The sequence below is a fragment of the Peromyscus californicus genome, unplaced genomic scaffold, assembly GCF_007827085.1.
Source record: "Peromyscus californicus insignis strain IS unplaced genomic scaffold, ASM782708v3 Scaffold_4__1_contigs__length_199733344, whole genome shotgun sequence".
Classification (NCBI taxonomy): Eukaryota; Metazoa; Chordata; class Mammalia; order Rodentia; family Cricetidae; genus Peromyscus; species Peromyscus californicus.
The window spans coordinates 48,586,839-48,610,326 of NW_026294562.1; the positions used below are offsets into that span (position 1 = coordinate 48,586,839).

The 23,488-nt window shown below is 38.0% G+C and overlaps 2 protein-coding genes across 2 annotated transcripts; one reads left to right on the forward strand and one right to left on the reverse strand.

The window, feature by feature from the left end:
• Positions 1-7,164: 7,164 nt before the first annotated feature.
• LOC128095134 (olfactory receptor 9Q2) lies at positions 7,165-8,109 on the forward strand. The gene has a single exon (XM_052713863.1). The coding sequence runs from the start codon at positions 7,165-7,167 to the stop codon at positions 8,107-8,109; it is 945 nt and encodes a 314-aa protein (XP_052569823.1).
• Positions 8,110-19,758: 11,649 nt separating this feature from the next.
• Positions 19,759-20,706, reverse strand: LOC128095374 (olfactory receptor 1S1-like). The gene has a single exon (XM_052714248.1). The coding sequence runs from the start codon at positions 20,704-20,706 to the stop codon at positions 19,759-19,761; it is 948 nt and encodes a 315-aa protein (XP_052570208.1).
• Between the last annotated feature and the right edge of the window lie 2,782 nt (positions 20,707-23,488).

The window sequence follows — 23,488 nt, forward strand, 5'->3', positions numbered from 1 at the left end:
CATTAAGTATGGCAAGTCTTTTTTTTTCTTTGAAATCTTGTCTGGCATGGGTTATGATGGATAGCAAGCATTTCAAAAATGAATAATTAGGTTTGGGAATGGGAGTGAAGGGTAGGGAAGCTGAATTTGTAAGACACGAAGTTTTCATATTTTATATAAATTCTAGAAGGTCAAACAGAATACATTAGGAATCACCAGAAATCTTTGATCTTCTGTCATTCTGTGAAGTTCATATATAGATACTCTGATGAAGCTGGGAAACCTCATAAGGAAAGCACCAAATGGTAATTATCTCTGGATACATATCTCCACGAGGAATTTGGGGGTCAGGAGGACAGACCTTAAAGATTTTAAAGAAAAGTAAGCTCAATTATCAGTCATCTGTATATGGGTGTCTTTGAAATTTGTGATCAATAAGGGACTTGTGGGTAAAGTACTGGTTAATCAGAGTGTTCCTAAATAGTCATAGATTGAATGTCAACTATTCCAATCATTAGCAATCTTTTAATTTTGGGGTCTGAGACTGTTTGACTGAAAATCAGAAAGCCTGAGCTATTTGACTTACAATATTCCTTTTATTTATTTATTTATTTATTTATTTATTTATTTATTTATTTATATTTATTTATTTTGGGTTTTTCAAGACAGGGTTTCTCTGTGTTGTTTTGGTTCCTGTCCTGGATCTTGCTCTGTAGACCAGACTGGCCTCAAACTCACAGAGATCTGCCTGGCTCTGCCTCCTGAGTGCTGGGATTAAAGGTATGTGCCACCGCCGCCCGATTACTCCTTTTAATTTTAATATCTTATGAGGACCTACAAAAATCCTGCAGGTCTAAAATATGTAAAGTGATAGCAGGAAAAGCAATGATGAAATGAGAGGTAATTCTGAATCAGGGTGAGTGCTGCCCAAGTTCTTTCTAAGGACATTTAGAGGCAGTAGTTGTCTTAAAGCCTTGAAATGGCATACGACCCACCCAAGAATATTTAGATATGAGAACTTACATTTAGACATAAAAACTGAACCTCCTAGTGCCCGTTACCTGTCACAGACCATGACTTTCTGCCTCAAAGGCCCAGATATCCATGTATAGTAGTTAAATGAAAAGGCTGCTTGGGAGAAGAGAGTGTTACTGCTTGTTATCAATTTACACAGGGCCATAGCTAGGAAAGTGATACTATCAGTGAGTAAGGTGAGCCTATCTCATCACCAGGGACTGTGCTGATACTTTATAAAATATGAAACAACTTGGTCAGGGATAGTAAGAATTTTCTGCTACAATCTACTTATTCTGCAGCTTAAGTGCCACCAAAAAGCAAATCTCCTGTCATTTGAGAGACCGTAAGGAGAAATGTAGACAGGGACATGCATATTCTCCCAAGAATTCCCAAATGTAGAGTTCCGAATTAACCTACTGAGAAATCTCAGTATGAAAGACACTCTGGAGTATGTGTTCTGGAAGCAGACTTATGGAATCAAATCCAGATATGTTTCTATTATGGGACTATTAAGGGGCCACTTCAGCTTTCTATGCATAAATTCTCTTTATCTCCTTAAAGTAAAGCTAGTAATATATTTAAGCGATGGTATTGTTGCATGGATTATGTGAGTTAAGACATTCAATTCAATAATCTACATAACTGTTGTCTTCCTACCTATGTCTATCTCAGAAGACTGAATTTATTCACACACATGCTCTCTCTCACACACATATGTAAACATATATGTACGTGTGTATAAGTAAATGTATATGTATATGTGTATGTATATGTATATCACCTAAAGTTGTCCTCAGGCATACACACACTAGGGCAGTCTGTGAAATTTGTTGGACTTCCGTTTCAAAGTTTTGTCTCAGGGAAAATAATCTTGGGGAAAACTATTTTGTAAGCCTAATTTAATCACTTCTTGTGTTTCTCCTCCTTTATTAGTTCTTTGAGAACTTTTAGTTCCTTGTGTTTTGATCTCATTCATCCTCACTCCATGACCTCCACCCTGCACCTACAATCATTGGATCTTTTGCATGGTGACTGATTTCTTTTATTATTTTAAAGTCAATACAATCTTTAAAAATATTTTATGCCAGGTGATGGAGGTGCATGTCTTTAATCCCAGCACTCAAGAGGCAGAGGTAGGTGAATCTCTGAGTTTGATGTTAGCCTGGTCCATACAGTGAATTTCAGGACAGCCAGGGTTGTAAGAGAAACCCCCCCAAAACAAAATTATTTTATGTCTATGGGTGTTAGTTGGCACATGTGTGTATGGACCATATGTATGTTTGGTGCTTGTTGATGCCAGAAGTGAGCATTAGATCTATGGAACTGGAGTTTTAGATGATTGTGAGACACCATATACATGCTGGGAATTGAATCTGTGTCCTCTGGAGTATAGACCAGTGCTCTTGACTCCTGAGCCACCTCTACAAGAACATGACCTGTTCTTACTACAAATGTATCTGTGTTAGGAGGAAGTATGTGCCACAGTGTGCATGTAGAAGTCAGGAAACAATTATATGGAGTGAATTCTTTCTTTTTTTCATTCACCTTTATGTGGGTTCTGGAGATTGACTCAGGTTACAAGGCTTGCATGGCAAACACATTTACTCACAGAATCATCACATTGGCTTCAATGTGCCTATTTATGAGGTATGATATGATGTTTTGTATGTAATATATTGTAGAATGGTTCAATGTCCCTAACCAGATAGGCATAGTTCATTGAACTTATTCAATTCTTCCTGAAAATGGGGCTCCAGTTTCCTGAACAGATGATTACCCCAATATCTAGGGGTGGTGGGGCAAATGAGTGTATTCAATACTACTTATGAAATAGAGCTTTAGGGAAACAGCTATGGGATCCCCTTAATGACTCTAGAGACAGTCTTTCATAGAGGGACAGATAGTATCTTCTTACAATTCCCTAGGGAACTATCTGGAAGGATGCTACTTCTACAGATTACATCCTAAGACCTTTCCCAGTAGAAGCATTCGCTTGTATGGAGAAAGTCACACCGTGACCTAAAGGAGCCAGATCTAGAGATGAATCATGTGTAATCATAATCGTACATAAAATCATAATAAAGACAAAAGATGCCGTGTTTTTATTAAATTAATTACTGCTTTGCCATTTGGCATTTGGACAATTTCTGAGCCATTTTAAATCTATACTGTCTAATGGGTACCCCTCCCCAGGAGTATCAGGCTGTTAATGAACTGGAAGGTCTATGGTTAAATGCTTTGGGGAATTTGTGGGTTAAAGGTGGTGTGGTTTCTTTTCTTTTCTTTCTTTCTTTTGTGTGTGTGTGTGTGTGTGTGTGTGTGTGTGTGTGTGTGTGTGTGTGTGTGCAATAATAGTCTTTATTTGCTTCTGGCTTGTTCTTTCCTTTCAGCCACTGGATGAAGCATAACATTAATCACAATGATATTAGGATTCATGTCAAGAAATAGCATATAATTGTCCTTTAGGATCCATGGAATGTGGTTTCTTAATTATATAGCTCTATACATGCTGTTATACAGTATGATTTTCTATATAAAGAATAAATATCAAAGAGTTGTCTTTAAGTGTGTGGGAATATTAAAACCATGTTCCTGAAACATCTGTCTCAGACACCTGAGAACATGCAAGAGCATCCTGTCAGTGACTCTCCAGCTTTGCTACATACTATAGTCACCAGGGGAGTAAAAACAAAATATTCTGGTTTCTGGCTCCTACACTCAGATACTCTGACTTAATTATTACACACTAAGATATGGACCTTTGGATTTTATCAGTTCCCAGGGGAATTCTTAAGGACAGTGTAGTTTAAGCGGATTCTAGCATCTCCTTGTATTGTCCATCTTCAGGATATTCTCAGTCAAACCAGTAAACCCCGTTTCAGGTCATCGTTATGACGTTTTCTATCTTCACATTTAAAAACTCATTTATAAGACAGAGGAACATTTAAAAAATGCCCTATTGAGGTTCACTCACGACGAAGGATGGCATCCATGTAACTTGGAACTTTAAGTTTGTGGCACCACACACAGAGGGTCAAGAAGGGCTAGACTCCCAGAACAGTCTTCAAGAATTGTCTTCAGATATATTTTTAGAGATTACTTGTATCAGAATGTCTTGAGGTAATCATGAACAATATAGATATCTACTTCTCATGATGGATACCAAGTCAGAATCCCTGGAAGTGGTTGTGTTAATATTCACCTTTCAGACAGTACCTTGAGAATTTCTCATTTGAATTTTCAGAACCAGAGATATGTTGAAGGTTATAATCATCCTGGGGAATTTTCTAAGTTTGCTGGTAGAAATTAGTTAGTTCACTGCCCACTCACTCTTGAACTCCATAATATTTTTTGTGGATCCTCATTCACTTCACTCTCTGCTTTTGCAAACGGAAAATATATTAATTTAACAAATTAATCAGTTTCAAAGGATGTAGTGCCTTCATTCTCTCTTCACTCTCTTGAACCAATGTCTTGATGTAATTTGTGTATCCATTTGTAGCCTTGAGTTTCTAACAGTCTTCCTGCCTCTGCTCCCTGAGATCTGAAATTACAGGTTCCATACCACAATACCCTGGCATTTTTATGTATGTATATCACATGCTTTTATCATATCAGTGAGCAGTGAACTTTCACAGTCACATATCCCAATATGTCATGGTCACGGCAAGTAAGAGCTCATTCTTAAGAAATAGCATCATTTAGTGATCAAGTCATAGTTGGTTAGAGTGGCATCAAAGTGAGATACAGGAGATCTTCCAAAAGTGCATTCCTTTTGGTGCAAAGTCTGTGAACTAGCTCTGTTACACTGTACGAGAGTTGGTTAGACATGTCATGGGGATTTGAGAGTTTGAAATTAGAGACCAACTTTCAAAGATATTAGATACCTTGTTAGGAAGTCACAAAATTGCCTTCCCTGGAGAGTCACCCCAGGAGCTAATTAGACTGCAACACTCTGAAAGTGACTATAAGATGCATATCAAACTTCTTATATTCAGTATAGTTGAGATCAGAAACTTAGGGATACTTACTGGTTCTTTAAGCCCTACTGTTGTGGCAGGAGTCTGAAGTAATCTCAGGAAAACAGGGTCAGGGATATATTGGTTTGCTAATGTTGAGAGGGAAGAATGGTTCATTGCAGTGAGATTAAAACATAAAAGAACTTGGTGTGACCCATCTCAACCATAGTGCTAGAATTATGAGAAAGAGCTGCATTTTTAGCAAAGGGGAACAAAGTAAAGGGAATTAAAGATAGAAAGGAAGTATGACTTGCCCGCAGCTCTGCATGGTGAACTGGATGCAGAAATCACCTGGAATGTCAGGCCACAGGTAGCAAAACCACACCAAGAAGAAAGGCACAGAAGAATACAGGTAAAGACAACTCACAGTTTGTGTGTCTAAGTTTTTTTCTTTGTTATCAGCCCTGATGAATCAGTTCATCACTGACCTGGCTTTAGTAGCATTTGCTATTCTAATCACCAAAGTCATTTTTTACAGCGCTGTTGAGGAACTTTTTCAAAAAATACAAAATCCATTCATTCAGACTTCCTCATTAATTCATCAATACTAGATTGCAGAATAGTTTCTGCTTTATTCTCCTTTCAAATATATATGCTTTTTTTTATTAAACTATGTTTTACTAGAGGCTTTGAGAATAATAAACCAATCATCATAGAGCTTTGTTAGATACCTGTAGGAGCTTATATTTTCTCTCTTGGTTGCAAGGATAATGCCAGTGTGTTTATGTATTTATATATCTATATAGAGTCTTAATTATCCAGACAACTTAAAATGGGAAAGCAGCTATTTTTAAAGAATTCATACAGTTAAACTGAAAACAAATATTTCTATAAGCAGAGTCCATTGCTGATTAATAATGCATATATTTTGACTCATGCTGTTTCCTTTACAGAATATATAATGCTTATTTTGACAGAAGTAGTGAAAGAAATTCTCTGGCTGATCAACATGATTTTATTAATGGGTATACCACATGTACAAAGAATGCTTTTCAAGGAATTAAAAGTTACTAGATACCCTTAAGAAGAAATAATATGGTGTATATTCTAATCCCTTTGGTGATCAAGTAGAATATACAATATTATCAAATGATGAGTTCTCATTATGTTATTTATGCAAAAATATGAGGCACTCAAAAGTTCTGGTGATTAGACACAAAGTTAGACACAAGCCTATTCTTAGGAGTATCCCCTTGTGTTACTGTTTTGGTAGACAGATATTAAATTATCTGTTTTGTAATTTACCTACATGATTATAATTGAACCAAGAAGATTTCTAGATATACTGATGAGAGCAGAACTTCTCTAAGGCTTTTTAGTGGTGTATGCTACAGAAATGCAGATTCACTGATCCTTAAAACTCTTGGGATGATATGGTCTAGGAACTCTAAAATCTCTATTATGAAATTCATGGCCTCTTGTGTCTGCCATCAGACAGATACACAAAGTTTTAAATATAGAAGTTTTATTTTTATTATTCTTTAGCTATATTGTTCTTCTTTGGAAGAACTATATGTATTCACGATTTTTCTAAAAGAAATTGTATTTCAAGGATCATATTTCTGAGTGTTTCACATTATGTTTTCACTTGAAAGACAAATACAATTTGACATGAAATTTCATTATGAAGAAAATCTTTCATGTAGTGACAGTGGTTATTGAAAAATAAATGAGAGGAAGCTAACAGAAGATGCTCATTTAAAATTTTTAATAAGCAACTGTATGCCTATGTAGTGATTTTAGCTTTTCAGTGTCATTCTGCATCTGTTTTAATCAGCAAATCATCCCACAAGCACATGGGTATATTAACCTCTTTTGACAGGAAAGGGATTGAGGTTCAGAAAGATTAAGTGCTCCTTATAACATAACCTAGCCAATGGGAGAGCAATTGTAAATACAAGATCTAGGTTGTCAGTCCAAGAATCACTTACTCCCCATTCCTACTATAATATAAAGATACATCATGTTTTATATTAGAGTGAGCTCTGCATTTCTCTATGTCTTTCTTAGTCTGCAAACTTTGTTGTAGTCAATGACTACATATCAGAGTCTCAACTTAAGCTCTATTACTTGTAATAACTTATTCTTCCCTTCTGAGTTTCTCTTCTTTGGATCTTGTCTTAGCCCTCACAGGTAAACCTCTAGATGGATGGCTGGGAGGAATTATACCTTTGTGACTGAGTTCTTTCTGACTGCATTCACTGAACATCCTGAGTGGGGGCTCCCTCTCTTCCTTTTATTTTTAAGTTTCTACCTCTCTACTCTGCTGGGGAATACAGGAATGATCATCCTGATCCAGAAGAACCGTCGACTTCAAACCCCAATGTATTTCTTTCTCAGCCACCTTTCCTTTGTGGACATCTGCTACTCCTCTGTTATCATCCCTCAGATGCTGGCTGTACTATGGGAACACGGCACAACCATCTCTCAAGTTCGTTGTGCAGCTCAGTTCTTCCTTTTTACCTTCTTTGCTTCCATTGACTGCTACCTCTTGGCAATTATGGCCTATGACCGCTATGTGGCTGTGTGCCAACCACTGCTTTATGTCACCATCATGACAGAGAAGGCCCGTGTAGGCTTGGTCACTGGGGCATATGTGGCTGGTTTTTCTAGTGGCTTTGTGCGGACTGTCACAGCCTTTACTCTCTCCTTCTGTGGAAGCAATGAAATTAACTTCATTTTTTGTGACCTCCCTCCTCTATTAAAACTCGTGTGTGGGGACAGTTATATCCAGGAAGTAGTGATTATTGTCTTTGCCATTTTTGTCATGCCTGCTTGCATTGTGGTTATCTCTGTGTCCTATCTGTTCATCATTGTGGCCATTATGCAGATCCGCTCTGCTGGAGGTAGGGCCAAGACTTTCTCCACCTGCACCTCCCACCTCACTGCTGTAGCTCTCTTCTTTGGTACCCTTATCTTCATGTACTTGAGAGATAATACAGACCAGTCCTCAGAGGGGGATCGAGTTGTTTCTGTGTTTTATACAGTGGTGACTCCATTACTGAATCCACTCATCTATAGCCTGAGGAATAAGGAGGTAAAAGAGGCCATTATGAAATCTCTGAGAAGATCAAAGATTTCTGGAAGGCCCTAATTAATTTCTTGAAGGTCTTTATCAAGCAACAAATTTTCTTTGTTTCTATATTTGTTTTATTTACTTTCTCAAACATATCTTATTTTGGAAGGCTCTCCTAGACTCAAAGCTGGACTCAAACATCCCACCTCCACGCTCTGACTTATTCAGTGTACTACTTACTTGCTATCATCTCAAAGATGAGATGTTTTATTAGTCTGATATTGACCTGTAGTCACAATTAGAAAGTAGATAACATGAGAACAGAATTTTTTTTTCAATCTTGGTGCTTAACACACAAATCATCTACAAATAAAAACCATTCGGTGTGTATTTATTGCATGGACAAATTATTCCCAGATTTCAGTGTTGATCTTTGTTTTCCAACTTCTTCAGTCCTTAGTTTCCTAAGAGCTAAGTGGGTTAACTCTTTTGATATAGTCATATTTTTGAGGTTCCAGTATATGAGTAGGCAGGTGATGGGAGCCATGTGGCCTAGTTTCAGGCCAGTATATGAGTGCTTGCTCAATGAGTCTCCAGATGAGGCAAAATCCACAGGGACAGTCTCATTCAGAAAGGACCAGTGGACTTTGGGGTAGCACAGGATACTGCTGGGACTGTGCTGGCTGAATGCTCTCGTGCTCTCATCTTTCTCATAATATTGATGATTCTCTCCGTGTTTTTTTGTGTCACTACATCAGTTACACATAGAACAAATGTGTTCATTCCTGGAAATCACTTTTTTCTCAAATATTTTCCCCTAAACCTCTTGGGGAGCTGATGTTTTTCAGATTTCTTGTCTGGAGATGTCAGCTGTCACTCCAGACCCTGGGAACTGGTCTGATTCAGTGCTGACAGGATTGGAGGCAATTCACCCCTATTCTTGTAAATATGCTTTGTTAAGTTTTGAATGATATTGTTGTTCTTAAAAATGTGTGCCTATGTTTATCATTTTTAATTTTGTAAAGACAGGATGTACCTGGCTTAATATTTGGTCAAGTTATCAAAATGATTAGTGTTCTTTTTGGTTTAAAAGATGTTTTGATGTAAAAGTTGGGAAAATATATTGGACATATTTACTTTTGCCAGATGTTAACATTGGGAAAAACATGTTTGTTCATAGAGAAAAACATGCTTGTTTTTGAAGTATAAATAAAGATGACTGTAGCTATTCAGGGCCAGCCAATTGTGTGAAATTCATCTGGTGGTCACATACTCCTTCATTTCTTCGGCTTGCTAAGAACTTTTATAGTAAGGACATATAACAAGTATTTTAGGAAAGTGTTTGGTGGATGTGCTTCAAAAAGAATAAGGGGGAAAATTTTGCTTATGATAGACACCAGAATCCATGCATTAGTTTTGGTTCCCGTTTTTCCATAAATCACTTAAACACTGTAGATTCAAGAAGAGTGACCTCACAGGGTGCATCCTTGAGGTTATTTTTCTTCAAATGTCAACTGCTATACAAACATTCTCTGACTACAACATCTTCTCTAGTGGGTGTATTGAGTATTTACCTGGGCCAGGTGTGATGTGTGTGTGTGTGTGTGTGTGTGTGTGTGTGTGTGTGTGTGTGTGTGTGTGTGTGTGTGTGTGTATGATTTAGCCATGAAACAATTTGGGACTCAAGAAGAATGGGAAAGTGCTTAGTAAGTTCTATTACTATTACTATGTTATTGCAGTAATTATCTAGGTTCTTCATCACAATCAATACTGATGAGTAGAGAGATCAATGTGTCTCTTTATTTGGAATTATTTTGGACAGTTTCTCCCGGGCCCAGATTCACTTTGGATGAGGATACTTTCTTCAAAAGTGGAAAACTCAATAATTATTTAAGTTAATTCTTGAATTCATGTGTCTTGCAACATTTTCTCTCTTATGTTTAAATAAAAAGGAAAGGTTTTAACTCATAGTACCACATGTAGGGTACTATGCTAAAAGCTTTACATGAGTCATTTATTTTATTCTTCTAAAAAGTCATGATCAAAAGCAATTTTATTGGTCTTACTTAGCAAAGAAAAAAGAGCCCCTAAAGCAAAGAAGGAACTAAGGCCCAGAATGTTGAGGTGACTTGTAGAAGGTAAGTAGCAAGAAAGTGGCAGAGGATGCAGGTTCTGATTTTAGGTTCCAGAGTCTAACTTAATTGATTTTGGACCTTCATGCATGCTGCATTTTTTTCTCCAATGCCTTACAACTTTGTAGTATTCTTTAGTTTTATCTGGATTTTAATTGTACTACTTATCTGTCTTGTTTTTAACAAATCTCAGTCATTTGATTTTACCCATAAAGACTCAGGAGCCAGATGCTGGGATGAAATCCTGCTAGCTCAGGGAGGCAGAGAAAGCACCCAGATGACCTTCCTCCTCCACCGACATCCCAACAGCCTCCTTGTCTTATGCCATTTCAAACAAGCCTCTTCAAACTAAATTGATCCCTCCCTTCTACTTCCTGTGAAACTCTCTATCTGTCCTCTTGACTCCTCTTTACTCTCTATTTTTTTTTTTTTTTTTACTAATCATCCTACATTCACTTTCTCTCAGCTGGTTGCTTGCTCAGCCTCTTGACCTATGGTTGACTTTATTTAATCTTGCTTACAAAATTCAAGCAGAAAGCTCTTGCATTAAAGGTGTGTGCTAGGGCTGAGCCACACCACAAATAGAAACACATTTTTCCAGTAAATAATGCAATCTTGGCATTCAGAGTGTGATCATGTATCTTGCAACATTTCTTCTCTTATGTTTAAATAAAAAGGAAAGGTTTTAACTCTAAGACAGTAAAACTATTCACAAAATGAAACTATTTCTGCCAAGCTTTCCACAATGACCAGCTTGGCTGTATTTGGCAGTCTTTGGATTAAGTATTTTTGAGTTCAAAATTCTGTAAAATGTTAATGTCCCTCTCACATGAACTCAGCAATTTGAATGTCCTGAGCAGTTTGTAGCATGACACTGATTTTTGTTTGGTGTTTGTCAGCTTAGTGGCAATCCTGGTTAGGTAGAACATAGCAGTCAACCAAAAGCTGTCCTTTTTTATGTGTGTGCAAAAACTGGCAGCAGTTTAGCCCAGTAGTTAGCATTACCACAGTCCAGATGGATTCATCATTGCAGGGCCCCATCATCTTCTTGGAGACCTCAAAGGTTAGTGTTAGGAATGGTCATGGTTATTGTAGAAAACTTAAACATTTTAAAGGCTGTATGCAGCAGATCTCTGACAGCTTCGAGGGCCACAGCTTATTAAGTACATCTGAGGCACACAAACTTAGTTTCTAGTTATCTACTTCAGACTCAAAACTTAGAACACATACAGGAAGCTAGAGGGAGCCTGTTTTTGAAATTAGTCAGTACTCTGTATGAATACTAGTATCATGACAGAAAGTTTATATATATATATTATACGTATGTACATACAAGTTTATATACATATATGTATATATAATCTTATAGATTTTGAGATGATAGTTATGCCTTAAAAAAAGTGTTAGAGAGTCAAATGTAAACCAAAAGATTATGAGATTAGTGACAATAGAATAGTCCCTTATTTTTCATTTTCTTCTGTCCCATACCAGGTGGCTCTTCTGATATGAAACAGAGATTGAAGGTTTTTCTTTAACAATCATACATGGGTTTAAAGAAGAAGAGAGTCATGCTCCAACCACAAAGACAGTTTGAATTTATGATAGAAGTGGGACCACATAAAGCCCGTTTGCTACTAATGTCTGTAGAGGGCAGCAGAGACAAGATTTGAGAATCTGCCAAGTGCAGGCCAGTCACATGACTGGAAGAAGGAAGGGAGAGCCACCCAGGGTTATCCTGCCCTGACCCACATTGTCCAGTGGGAAGGAGCAGCTGCTCCTGCAAGATGGTGGCATGGATGCTGGTGCTAGTCTGGGGCTCTGAGCCAGAATTCAGTCAGATCCTCTGGAGGTGGGCAATTAATTTTTTTCTTGGGACATTTTCTCTTGATGATCTGTCCTTTTTCTGCAGATGTTTTATTTGTCCAGTGGTCTCTGGTTCCTTAGTTGAATGCTGCTATACTCCTGGCAAGATAAAAGCAAGATCATTCCCCAGCACTAATTCTGGGGCTTCCTTTTTTGGTAGGTTTTTGTTTTTTGTGTTTTGTTTTGTTTTGTTTTGGGGCAATAAAAAAGTATTATATTTTAATTTTAAAAATTCTTTTGAAAATTTGAAACTAAATATGCTTTAGTATGTGTGGGTAAATGTACCTATATTCCCCTTCCATCTATATATAAATTCAAGGTTTAAGTGTATTTATTTTTAGATCACAAAGGATAATCAGTTTGAATTTCAACCTGCCTTTTGTAAGTGGCTTTTGAATTTCATTCAATGTAATTCTTAAGTGCCTGCCTCTGCCTCCCAAGTGTTAGAATTAAATATATATGCCTTCCAAATGCCGGGATTAAAGGTGTGAACCAACTTCTGGGTATGGATTCCTTATAATACTTATTCTCATATTTTCTGGTTTAATTTGGTTCTCTATTTCCCATTAGTTTTTAGTGTTAGGTGTAAACTTTAAAGTTTTTCAAATGTACAATCTATTGTTCTTGCTGATTTATTCTCTGGTAAATTTTTAATATTCTAGTCTTAATTAAACATGATGCCAATTTGTCCCCTATTTCGTTATTTTCAAAAGTTTTCTTTCTTGCCTGTATGAGCCACATAAAATTTGCTGTTTTGGTAAAATTTGCCATTTTTCTGCATGCCTCCCATGACCAGATATCTTTGCCATTTATCTGCCATTTAATAGTTTTGCATTTTGATAACCATATACCTATACTATTACACATGCACCATAAATTAGTGAAGATACAGATCTTCATTTAGCTTTTCTAGTTGTTTGTCTTATAGCCAATAGTTCTGTGCTGATTTTGTGGTTCATTCCTCAGTAATGACCATTATATCTCCTGGTGTATATCCTACTGCTTTCCCTTAGTTTTGGTCCCATGAGCAACTGATGAACCATCAGAAAACCCTGTATTAGTCAAATGTTGTGACTATTCCATTGATCCCCACAGTCAAACCACTTTTCATATTTGGCACATAACCGCTATGGCTACTGAGGATGAAATATAGATCACCAGAAAGATTCAGTAATTATAATTGCTATTATGTCAATCTCAGTTGAGTCATTTATCTTTTCATATTCTGCTTCTGTTTTCAAGCCATCTAAAGTAGCACTATACAGAGTCCTAATGCCCTGTATTTCAATATTTTCCATCCTTAAGACAGGAGAGACATTTCCATTTAATATTACTTATTTCCTCGAGGACTTCCCAGGTGTCTTACCAAAACTGATAGCTTCTCAATGTGTCCATGGCTGGTGCGATTTCTCTGTCCATGTGGTCATGTCATGCATTGGAGCACCAAATGTTGTTTTTAACAAAATCTCAATCACTTGATTTTACTAAAAAGGACTTGGGACTCAGGAGTGCAAGCCTGCTAGCTCAGAAAGGTAAAGAAAGTACCCAGCTGACCTTCCTCCACTGACATCCCAGAAGCCTCCTTGTCCTATGCCATTTCAAACAAATCCCTTCAAACTAAAATGTCCCTCACTTCTACTTCATGTGCAACTCTCTATCTGTCCTCTTAACTTCCTTTTGTTCTGTTTTTTTTTTTTTTTCATAATCATCCTATGTTCACTTTCTGTCCATAGGTTGCTTGCTCCACCTCTTGACCTATGGTCAAATTTATTTAATCCTGTTCATAATATTCAAGCAGAAAGCTCATGGATTAAATGTGTATGCCAAGGCTGTAACACACTACAACTAGAATCAAATTTTTCCAGTAAAAAATGCAATCTTAGGGTTCACAATGTGATCACACACATATCCTCGACATCTCAGTTCTTGGTAGAGGTTGAATGAGGTACTTTAAGGTACCTCATAAATGTGACATAATTATGGAATATTGCTATATTCCATGGATGCAACATATTGTGTTTGTTCCTTCATCTGTTTGTGAATATTGGGGTTGTTTCTACTTTTTGGGCTATCATAAATAAAACTGTAATGAACATATGTGGGGAGTCTTGAATACATATATATTTTATGTTCTACAAGGCAACACCTAGGTTGAAATGGCTGGATTGTAAGGTGGGTATACACTTAATATTTTAGGAAATTGCTGAGTTGTTCATCAAACTAATTGTATCATTTAAAAAACTACTCAACAATGTTAGCAATTTATTAGGATTCCATGTACTCCCAGTTTTCACCAACACTTGGCATGGCTAGATTTTGCTTTTTAAACTATAATGACAACACACAAAATGATATCTTCCTCTTACTTAATCTTTAAGTGTATGTATGTTGCATGGTTGTTGACTATAAGCAAAATGTTGTTCAATGGGTAACTAGAATTGTTTGAAATTGTGTATTTGAAACACACATATCAATTCTTTAATCTTCTGTGTCTTATCACCTAGCAGTTATTCTATTCTGTGCTTAAATGAGTTTGATTATTTTAGATATTCATGTAAGTGCAATATTTATCTTTCTGTGACTGGCCTATTTTATTTTCCATAATATTTTCATTTTATTCATGTTATATATGATATGATTCCTTCTTTTTTTCATTTTAGGCTGAATAGTATATCAGAAACCATATTTTCTTTATCACTTTATCTACTTACGGGCATTTACATAGTTTCATATTCTAATACTTGCTCCTGTCTCAAAAGTTATGGACTATCACTGAAGAAAAGGTTTGTAAAGAATGTAGCAGATAGAAATTGAGGAATAAGGCTGTGGACTGCTGTCTTCTGGACTTGACATGACTGTTTCACACACAGGAACTCACAGCAGATGTGGGTACCTCTTCAAGATCTGCAGAATGTCAAGTTGGTTAAGATTTCCATCATGAAAGGAGAAGGACTCCTAAGGCCCCATTCCCAGATGAGGATATATTTTCAGTTAAAGGTTGATGGGAGCTATAGAGTCACTTTTCTTTGGGAAGTTCCCACTGGTATGTCATATATGTTATATTAGATCTCCAAACAACACTCATGTTCATATGGGCATCACTAATGGTATTCAGTAAACTATTAAAAAGTGCCTAAAGTTTGGATGGAGGTATGTTGGAAAGTGGGAGAGTTTGAAGGAGCTAATTGAGGGTAGAGGATACATTGTATGCATGTATGAATTTTTCAAAGAATAAGATAAATAGAGAGACACAAGCAAGTGGAAGGAGGATATAAGGAAAGAAGTGTGAGATGTTTACAACTTCTCTATAACCTATTCTGGAGTGATTTTTTACTTGATTTAGATGTGGAAATTGAAGAACTCTTTGGCAGACAGTAGGAATGCTAGCAGATCAAAAGTTTTAATTCCTTAAAAAGTTTTTTTATTCTTTGAAAGTTTTGTACATTTATACAATGTATTTTAGTCATATCCTTCTACTGCTACATCTTACTAACTTGCATCTCTTCCCCAGCTTCATGTCTTTTATTTATTTATTTATTTATTTATTTATTTATTTATTTATTTATTTACTATTAATGACTCACTGAATCCAATTATTGGTGTCCATATGCCCATATGTATGTAGCCATCCACTGGAGAATGAGCAACTTACATTTATGCTTATGATTTGTCTCATATATTTTGCCATAAGAGCCAAGAATAGAACATTTGTCTTACTTTATGTTTATTCTCATTAGGGTACTGATTTTTTTCATTTAGTGAAATAATACAAAAATATTGCTGGCACAGGGACAAATAGCCAAACAAATGGAAACACATGAACTATGAACCAATGGCTGAGGGGTCCCCAACTGGATCAGGCCCTCTGAATGGGTGAGACAATTGATTGGCTTGATCTGTTTGGGAGGCATCCAGGCAGTGGGACCGGGTCCTGTGCTCATTGCATGAGTTGGCTGTTTGAAACCTGGAGCCTATGCAGGGTCGCTTGGCTCGGCCTGGGAGGAAGGGACTGGACATGCTTGGACTGAGTCTACCAGGTTGATCTCAGTCCTTGGGGGAGGCTTTGCCCTGGAGGAGGTGGGAATGGGAAGTGGGCTGGGGGGAAGGTGAGGGGGGTGGGAGGGGGGAGAACAAGGGAATCCATGGCTCGTATGTAGAACAGAATTGTATTGCAAAATAATAAAAAAAAAAAAAACAGTCCTTCAATGGGTCTGGATCGCCAGTATGTTCAATGTTCTTAAACAGCTTAGCCACATTCAATTCAGAACTTCATCACAAGTTCTGTGGAGTAACACAGGATGTCTGAAGAAAGATTTTTGAAACTAAATACATTAATTCTACACTTTAACTAATTCCTGATGCTGCTAAAAATGGAAATTAGCACGTGATTTTCATTTTTGTCTGCGTAAAATATGACCTGAACCTCAGGTTTTGTCTTTACCCTCTTCGTTGCTATACTGACAGTCTTATTCTGTGTGAATTGTTCGGTATTTACGTTAAACCATCGGTTTTCAACCTTTGGGTCATGACCTCTTTGAGGTCGAATGATCCTTTCACAGGGGTTGTATATCAGATAGCCGGCATATAAAATTTTTACACTACAGTTCATAAAAGTAGCAAATTACAGTTATGAAGAAGCAACGAAAATAATTTTATGGTTGTGGGTCACCACAACATGAGGGACTGTATTAAAGGGTCATAGCATCAGAAAGTTTGAGAACTTTAATTTTGAACACTTTCCTATACAATAATTTGGGGTTTCCCTAACCCCTCTGTCATTGCTCACTAAAGGGGAAGGTTACTTTCATGTGTGAGAAAGGTTTAAGGGTTATAATTATTTAGCCTGGTGAAGAGACTGAATGTGTTAAATATTTTGTGGTCTATACAAAACTGAAGAAAAAAATCTGCCTCTACTTTTCAAGAATCCTATTAAAAATGCACAGAAAGTACACTTCAATTTAAATCCAGGGCTTCTGTGTTTCTAGTGGTAATGTGAGAGCCAAAGTTATGCGTTAAGTTTGAAGTTTTAATTATTGTGCCTAGGTGATCTATGAAACAAAAATGCCTCTAATGTGTAAGCCCCTTGCCCAAGAACAGTTACTTCCTGAAATGCTGGAGGCTATTGTTTATGGGAGATAACAAGCCACATGTTTTTGTTTCCCTAAACAAGTTGCTTTGACTCAACTGCACAGGATGTGCTTGATCACATGTGGCAGGAGGTATGTTGGCAAGAAATATGTCATGGTGTGTGCTTGCCCTTGATTGGATGTAGGCGGAGGTACATAGGCAGGAAGTATGTCAGGATATAATGCTTGTCCCTAATTGGACCTGATGGGAAATACAGTGGCTTTATGGGTTTGTCTGTATAGGCCTTGGCAGAATGTGACTTATTGCCATTTTCTGGGAACCCCAGAATGGTCCTGGCCAAAGTCTGTCCTCCTGGCCAGTATTTAATTAAAACTTGCTTCAAATTTGGCTCAAAAAATATTGCTGGCATTTTACACATTTAGTGCAAATTTCATACACTCTTTTTTACACTTCCTTGATTAATGACTTTAGTAATGAACCAAATGTTGCCTTTGTTTATTGACCTTAAAAAATCATGTAAAATTATATTTACCTTTCCTGTTTGGTTTGCTAATATAATGATACTATGGTACATTCATTCTTTTAGTCTCTGGGACGCATCTAAAGACTGGTAAATAAAAAGTTCTTGGTGGATGTTTGTTGAAAATAGTGATTTGAAAAATGATTCTGTGCATCTGCCTCCATCAGTCACTGGACAATGGCTCTGTGATGATGGTTAGGGTATTCACTAGACTGGTCACCAAAGTAGACCAGTCTAGGCACCCTTTAGACTGCTGCCAGCACTCCAAGGTGGGGTCAATATTGTGGATTTCTGAGAGCCTCCCTGGCACCCTAACTCTTCCTATACCCATGATGTCCTCATCTATCATGGTATCTTCCTCCCTGCCCTCCCACTCTGTCCCTGTTCCAGCTCGACCCTCCCATTCCCCTATGTTCTCATGCCCCATTCCTCACCCTCCACCCCCTGTCATTCCCAGTCTGCTCATGTAGATCTCATCCACTTCACCTTCACTGGGTCATCCATCTGTCCCTCCTAGAGTCTTTCCCTGTTAGCCAGCCTCTCTGAGATCCAAGGCCAGGCACCAGGCTGAGCTCTAGGAATCTAACTGATGAGAGAGAGGAGGGATTCTGCAGGCGGGGGATGTTGAGGATCATGATGGAAAGAAGTGCAGAGATGACTGGCCACATTAGTGGAAGCCCATGAACTGTAGACTAGTGGCTGTGGTGCCCCCATGGGACTGGACTAGGCCCTCTGGATATGGAAGATGTTTGTTTGGCTCAAACTGTTTGGGGGGCACCCAGGCAGGGGGATCAGGATTCATCCCTGGTGCATGGGCAGACTTTTGGGAGCCCGGTGCCTGTGGTGTGATGCCTTGCACAGCCTTAGTGCAGTGGGGAGGGGCTTGGACCTGCTGACTCCCCATGGGAGACCTTGATTTGAGGGATGTGGGGATGTGAGGTGGCCTGGGAGGGAGGGCTGGAGGATGGGAGGAGGGAGGAGGGGGGATCTGTGGGTGGTATGTAGAGTGAATAGAAAATTTCTTAATAAAGAAAAACAAAAAAGAAAAAATGATTCTGGTAAATACAAACATTTAGACACACATCCAGACATTTTTTTCCATGAGAATTTATCATGATCATTATGGGAACTTGTAAAACTATTTCTTTAGGCAGACCCACAACTTGTGCACAACTCTATTACTGGTCAAATTAGTCTTTTCATATCTTGTGACTCACAGCAAATGCAGTTTCTAACCTTGCCTAGAATCTATAAGCCAGGCAATATAGATTAGTAGGTCAGGCCCATAGGTATACAAATTAATTTAAATCACATTTCCCAGACAACCAACCATATTATAAAATGGAAGTACCAAGCTCTTGGAGAGGTTGAATTGTTAATCCAGGGGAGGTTTGGAAGATAATGATAAAATCTTTTTTAGCCTGATAAATGTTTAACAGTTTGAACTTTGGCCAGATCTCCACCGAAATTAATTTCCATTCATGAGAAACCTAACTGATGAGAAACCTATGTTTGCTAAGGTACAGCTACACCAAAAAATACAGTCTAAAGTGCATATATGACTACCCAAGAAAATCCTGACCTGAAGTGTCTCTGGCTTGAGTTGCTCAACCTTTTTCCTTTCTTTTTAATTTTTTATTTTTAAAGTTTATTTACTAAGTTTTAGTTTGTAAATTTTCTTCCTCTATAGCTTAATCATATTCTTTCCCTTTCCTAACTCCTCTCAGATTCTCTACCTTTCCTATTCATTCAACTCCATTCACCATCCTCTATTAATCATGCATATCTCAGGTGTGGAATAAATAGGATACTGCAAAGATATATCTGTAGCTATGAAGCTCCCAATGTAAGTCAATATATGCAAATCACAAATAATTTGTACCTAAGTTTACAACAGTATATATTGTAACCAAGTTTATGTTTCTGTTGTGACTTAACTATGTAGATAAGCAGTCTCATTTCTAGTACCAGAACTAATGTAAAAGCACATAACCCTCAGAAATTGGAGTAGGAGGCAATTGGGCAGATACAAAATGTTCACTAAATGTTGAATCATCATAACTATTCTACAAACTCTTGGCTCTGCCATTTATCTAGTTGTGCAGATCAAAAGAGTTCAGATGCTCATGACATCAAAGGGAGGAAATGTCTTTTATTGATGAGCTTGCTCAGGGCACTTTTCATGTCCTTATTCCTCAGGCTATAGATGAAGGGGTTCATCATGGGTGTCACTACAGTGAAGAGTACTGCACCAATCTTGTCTGTGTCCTCAGGGTGAGTGGATGAAGGGAAAAAGTAAACCCCCACAATAGTCCCATAGAAGAGTATTACGACTGTCAGGTGAGAACCACAGGTAGAAAAGGCCTTCCACTTTCCTTCTGTGGATGAAATTCTCAGCACATCCCTGATTATGCAGACATAGGAGAAGAGGATAAGGACAAAGGGGAAGGTGATGACTGATAAGCCCACAATAAATTTCACAAGTTCATTGATCATTGCATCTGAGCAAGAAAGTTTGAGCAGGGGGGCCAAGTCACAGAAGAAGTGTTGGATGGTGTTGTGGTTGCAGAAAACCAACTGATTGGCCAGAAGAGTATGTGTCAGGGCAACAATATTGCTGAGAACCCATGGGCAAACAGTGAGAAAAAGACAGAACCTGGAGTGCATGATGATTGTATAATTCAGAGGGTGGCAGATGGCCACAAATCGGTCATAAGCCATGACCCCCAAGAGGAAATTATCAACGACAACAAATACAATAGAAAAATACATCTGTGTGATGCAGCCCTCATACGAGATGGATTGACTTTTGGTCTGAATATTCATCAGCATTTTGGGGACTGAGGTAGAAGAGGACGAAATATCAGCAAATGATAGGTTGGCAAGGAAGAGATACATGGGTGTGTGAAGATGTATATCCAATCCAATGGCCAAAATTATGAGCCCGTTTCCAACCACAGAGACCAGGTACATACTCAGGAAAAGCACAAAGATGAGTTTCTGCTTCTCAGCCTGGTTGGAGAGACCAAGGAGGATGAATTCAGAGATGGTGGTTTTGTTTCCTTGATTCATATTTCTGTTAATTTGAAGAAAAGAACATAAACTCTTCATAAACTTCAAAAACAATCAGTCAAACACACACACACACACACACACACACACACACACACACACACACACACACAAAATGGTATCATTTACCTACAGCTAGCTTGTGGGTGGTACTTCCTTGATGCTGAAGGAGAATGAACTTCCTTCTGTGTTTAAATAGAAAGGCTCCTTACTAAAGAATTATCTGAGCAGTGCAGAGGCTAAGCAAATTCCTCAGCAGTATAGGAAGAATATGTACTTCTAAGTAGGCATGTTCTGACCATAATTTTTTTAGTTGGCTCTAAAAGTTTAACTCTTTAACCTGAGAAAACTGATAGATGTCCCATATTGGAAAGATACTAGATACCCTAGCATTAATTATTTAAAGTATACAAAGAGAGGCCAGGGAGGTAGATCAGTTGGTAAAGTGCTTGATGTGTAAATATGAGGACATGAGTTTAATTTAGAGCATCCATACAAATAAACAGTTATGGTGGTGGTGCAGGCTTTTAAGTCCTCACTTTCTCTTCCCTTCTCTCTTCCTTTTCCCCATCTTCCATCTCCCTCCATTTTACTCTCTCTGTGTACAAATATTAGTGTGTATGTACGTGTGTGTGTGTGTGTGTGTGTGTGTGTGTGTGTGTGTGTGTGTGTGTGTACAGGAGGATCCTTGTGTCTTACTGATTAGCCAGACTAGCTGAATGAATAAGCTCCATGACCCAGTGAGAAACTCTGTCTCCAAAAATTAGGAGGTTAGTTCCCGAGGAACAACACCCACAGTTGACTGTGGGCCTCCACATACACATTCAACACACATGCATCTGTACACCCTGCTCATAATAACACAAACACAAAATGAAGAAACTGGTCCCAAGATTTTCTCCACTTTTATCCTTTAATCCTGAGAAGATGGAAACTTGAAGAGTCATTGAAGTGAAGTATCTGGAGAGACAAAACCAACTGAGGTTTAGGGATCCTTATGGAAGAATACTATTTTGTGAGGGCTCCTTTCTAGAAAAGTTAGAGGACAATGACTCAAACAGAACAAAATCTGAAGACTGACTGAAAAAAGGACAAATAGGAATGCTTGCAGCACTGTTGGGTTATCCAAGAGAAGTAGGAAGTACACATAGGAACCTGAAGACATGGGCTTGCCTCTCACTACTGAATACTGGAAGATCATTAGCCCACTTTTGAAGGTTTCGGGGAAAGGTAAATGGTAGAAGAGAAAGCTTGAATTCTCACTCATGGCAAAGCAGAAATATTGTGAATTTTGTGTAGGGTAAGGAGCTCTTCAGGAGGTGTTTATACTCAGGTTACCTTATTAGTAATCTAATCAAGAGGAGTACTAGTGGGATAAAACAGGCTAAAGTGGTAACATACATGGAATGGTTCTCTTATAAAAGGCATAATGCAAAAATACATTGTACTTGTAAAGGAATTATACTACTAGACAGTCTCCAAATTGGGGCTTCTAAAGGAGTCCTAAATAGTATCAGGACTGTCACTCAAAAAGAGCACATTGCTGGTGCTTTCTGACAACTGCCTTGGATATTGTTTCCTTTTCTGTTTCCTCACACCTCTTTGACTCTATAAAACAGAAATGAAGGATGAATGGTAAAACAGCAATTAAAATGACAAAATAAAAATGTTCTGGGAGAGATGAGGTTAAAGAATCCAGCAGGGTAAAGACCCACTCCCCACTGCAAATCCCCTGTTTACTTACTGCAAGTTTCTGACTGACTATAGTATAGCCCCTGACTATGTAAGTTATAGCCTTTGGCTACTCACTTAATGGCCCCCAGATACTCACTGCCCAGCCCCTAATTGTCCATTGCACACTCCATGACTACGTAATAATCAGCTCCTGACTACCTGTGGCACAACCATTTACTACCTACCACACATCCTCTAACCATCCCCTCCATAGCCCCTGACTATTCCCTGAATGATCCCTGACCACATTCCCTTACTACATGTAGGATCTGAGATCAAGAAAGAAGACACATACTTTAAACTAAAGTGAAAATGGGACTTTTAAAATCTTGAAATAGGTCTTTAGTACCAAAAATTTTTAGACCACAGGTGGTCAAAAATTTATTTTCAGCTTATAAATTGTCACCTAGAGACAGCAGAGATTAGTCAAGTTGATTTTTCTTGAGACAGTGGTCTCTGTCATTCTTCCCTCCTGATAGAACATTAGTGTCACCCCTCTCCTTTTTCCCTCTGTCTCTCCTCTCCCTCTTCTGACTCTCTTCAAGTCACTGTCTCTCAAATGGTTCTTTCCTTGGTTAATAGACTGTCATCCATTGCCACCGGGATTCTGGAAAACTGAATGGTAGTTTGGGAAAGGAGAATGTCTGAGGACTTCTTACTTTGGAAAAGCACAACTTGCAAATCAGACAGGAAAAATGCAAAATGGAGACTCCATAAGAAAACTTAAATGGGGTTAAAAGCTGACAAGGATCTGTACCCGACATAGAGACAAGCCTGAGAAGTTTCTATGGTTATAGGACCTGGAGTGATTTGGGTTTGCTTAGAATGGGAATTTATATGATTTTGGGTGTTTGACTTTAATCTCAGTTTCCTAATCTACCTCTCCCAGCTAAAGCAATCTTACCCAAATCTGTTCTAAATCCCCAGTGTAGCTGTCTAGATGGTTAAGACCAAAGTTAAATTCTAAGATGCTCACCTGTGAATGATGGTTAAAAAAAATCCAAAGGTTTTGTTGTTGTTGTTGTTGTTGTATCTGTGACAGTAGAAG

What these genes read in the sequence shown, in the direction of transcription:
- LOC128095134 (XM_052713863.1), top strand. Translation starts at nt 7,165, where the DNA reads ATGGCTGGGAGGAATTATACCTTTGTGACTGAGTTCTTTCTGACTGCA.
- LOC128095374 (XM_052714248.1), bottom strand. Translation starts at nt 20,706, where the DNA reads ATGAATCAAGGAAACAAAACCACCATCTCTGAATTCATCCTCCTTGGT.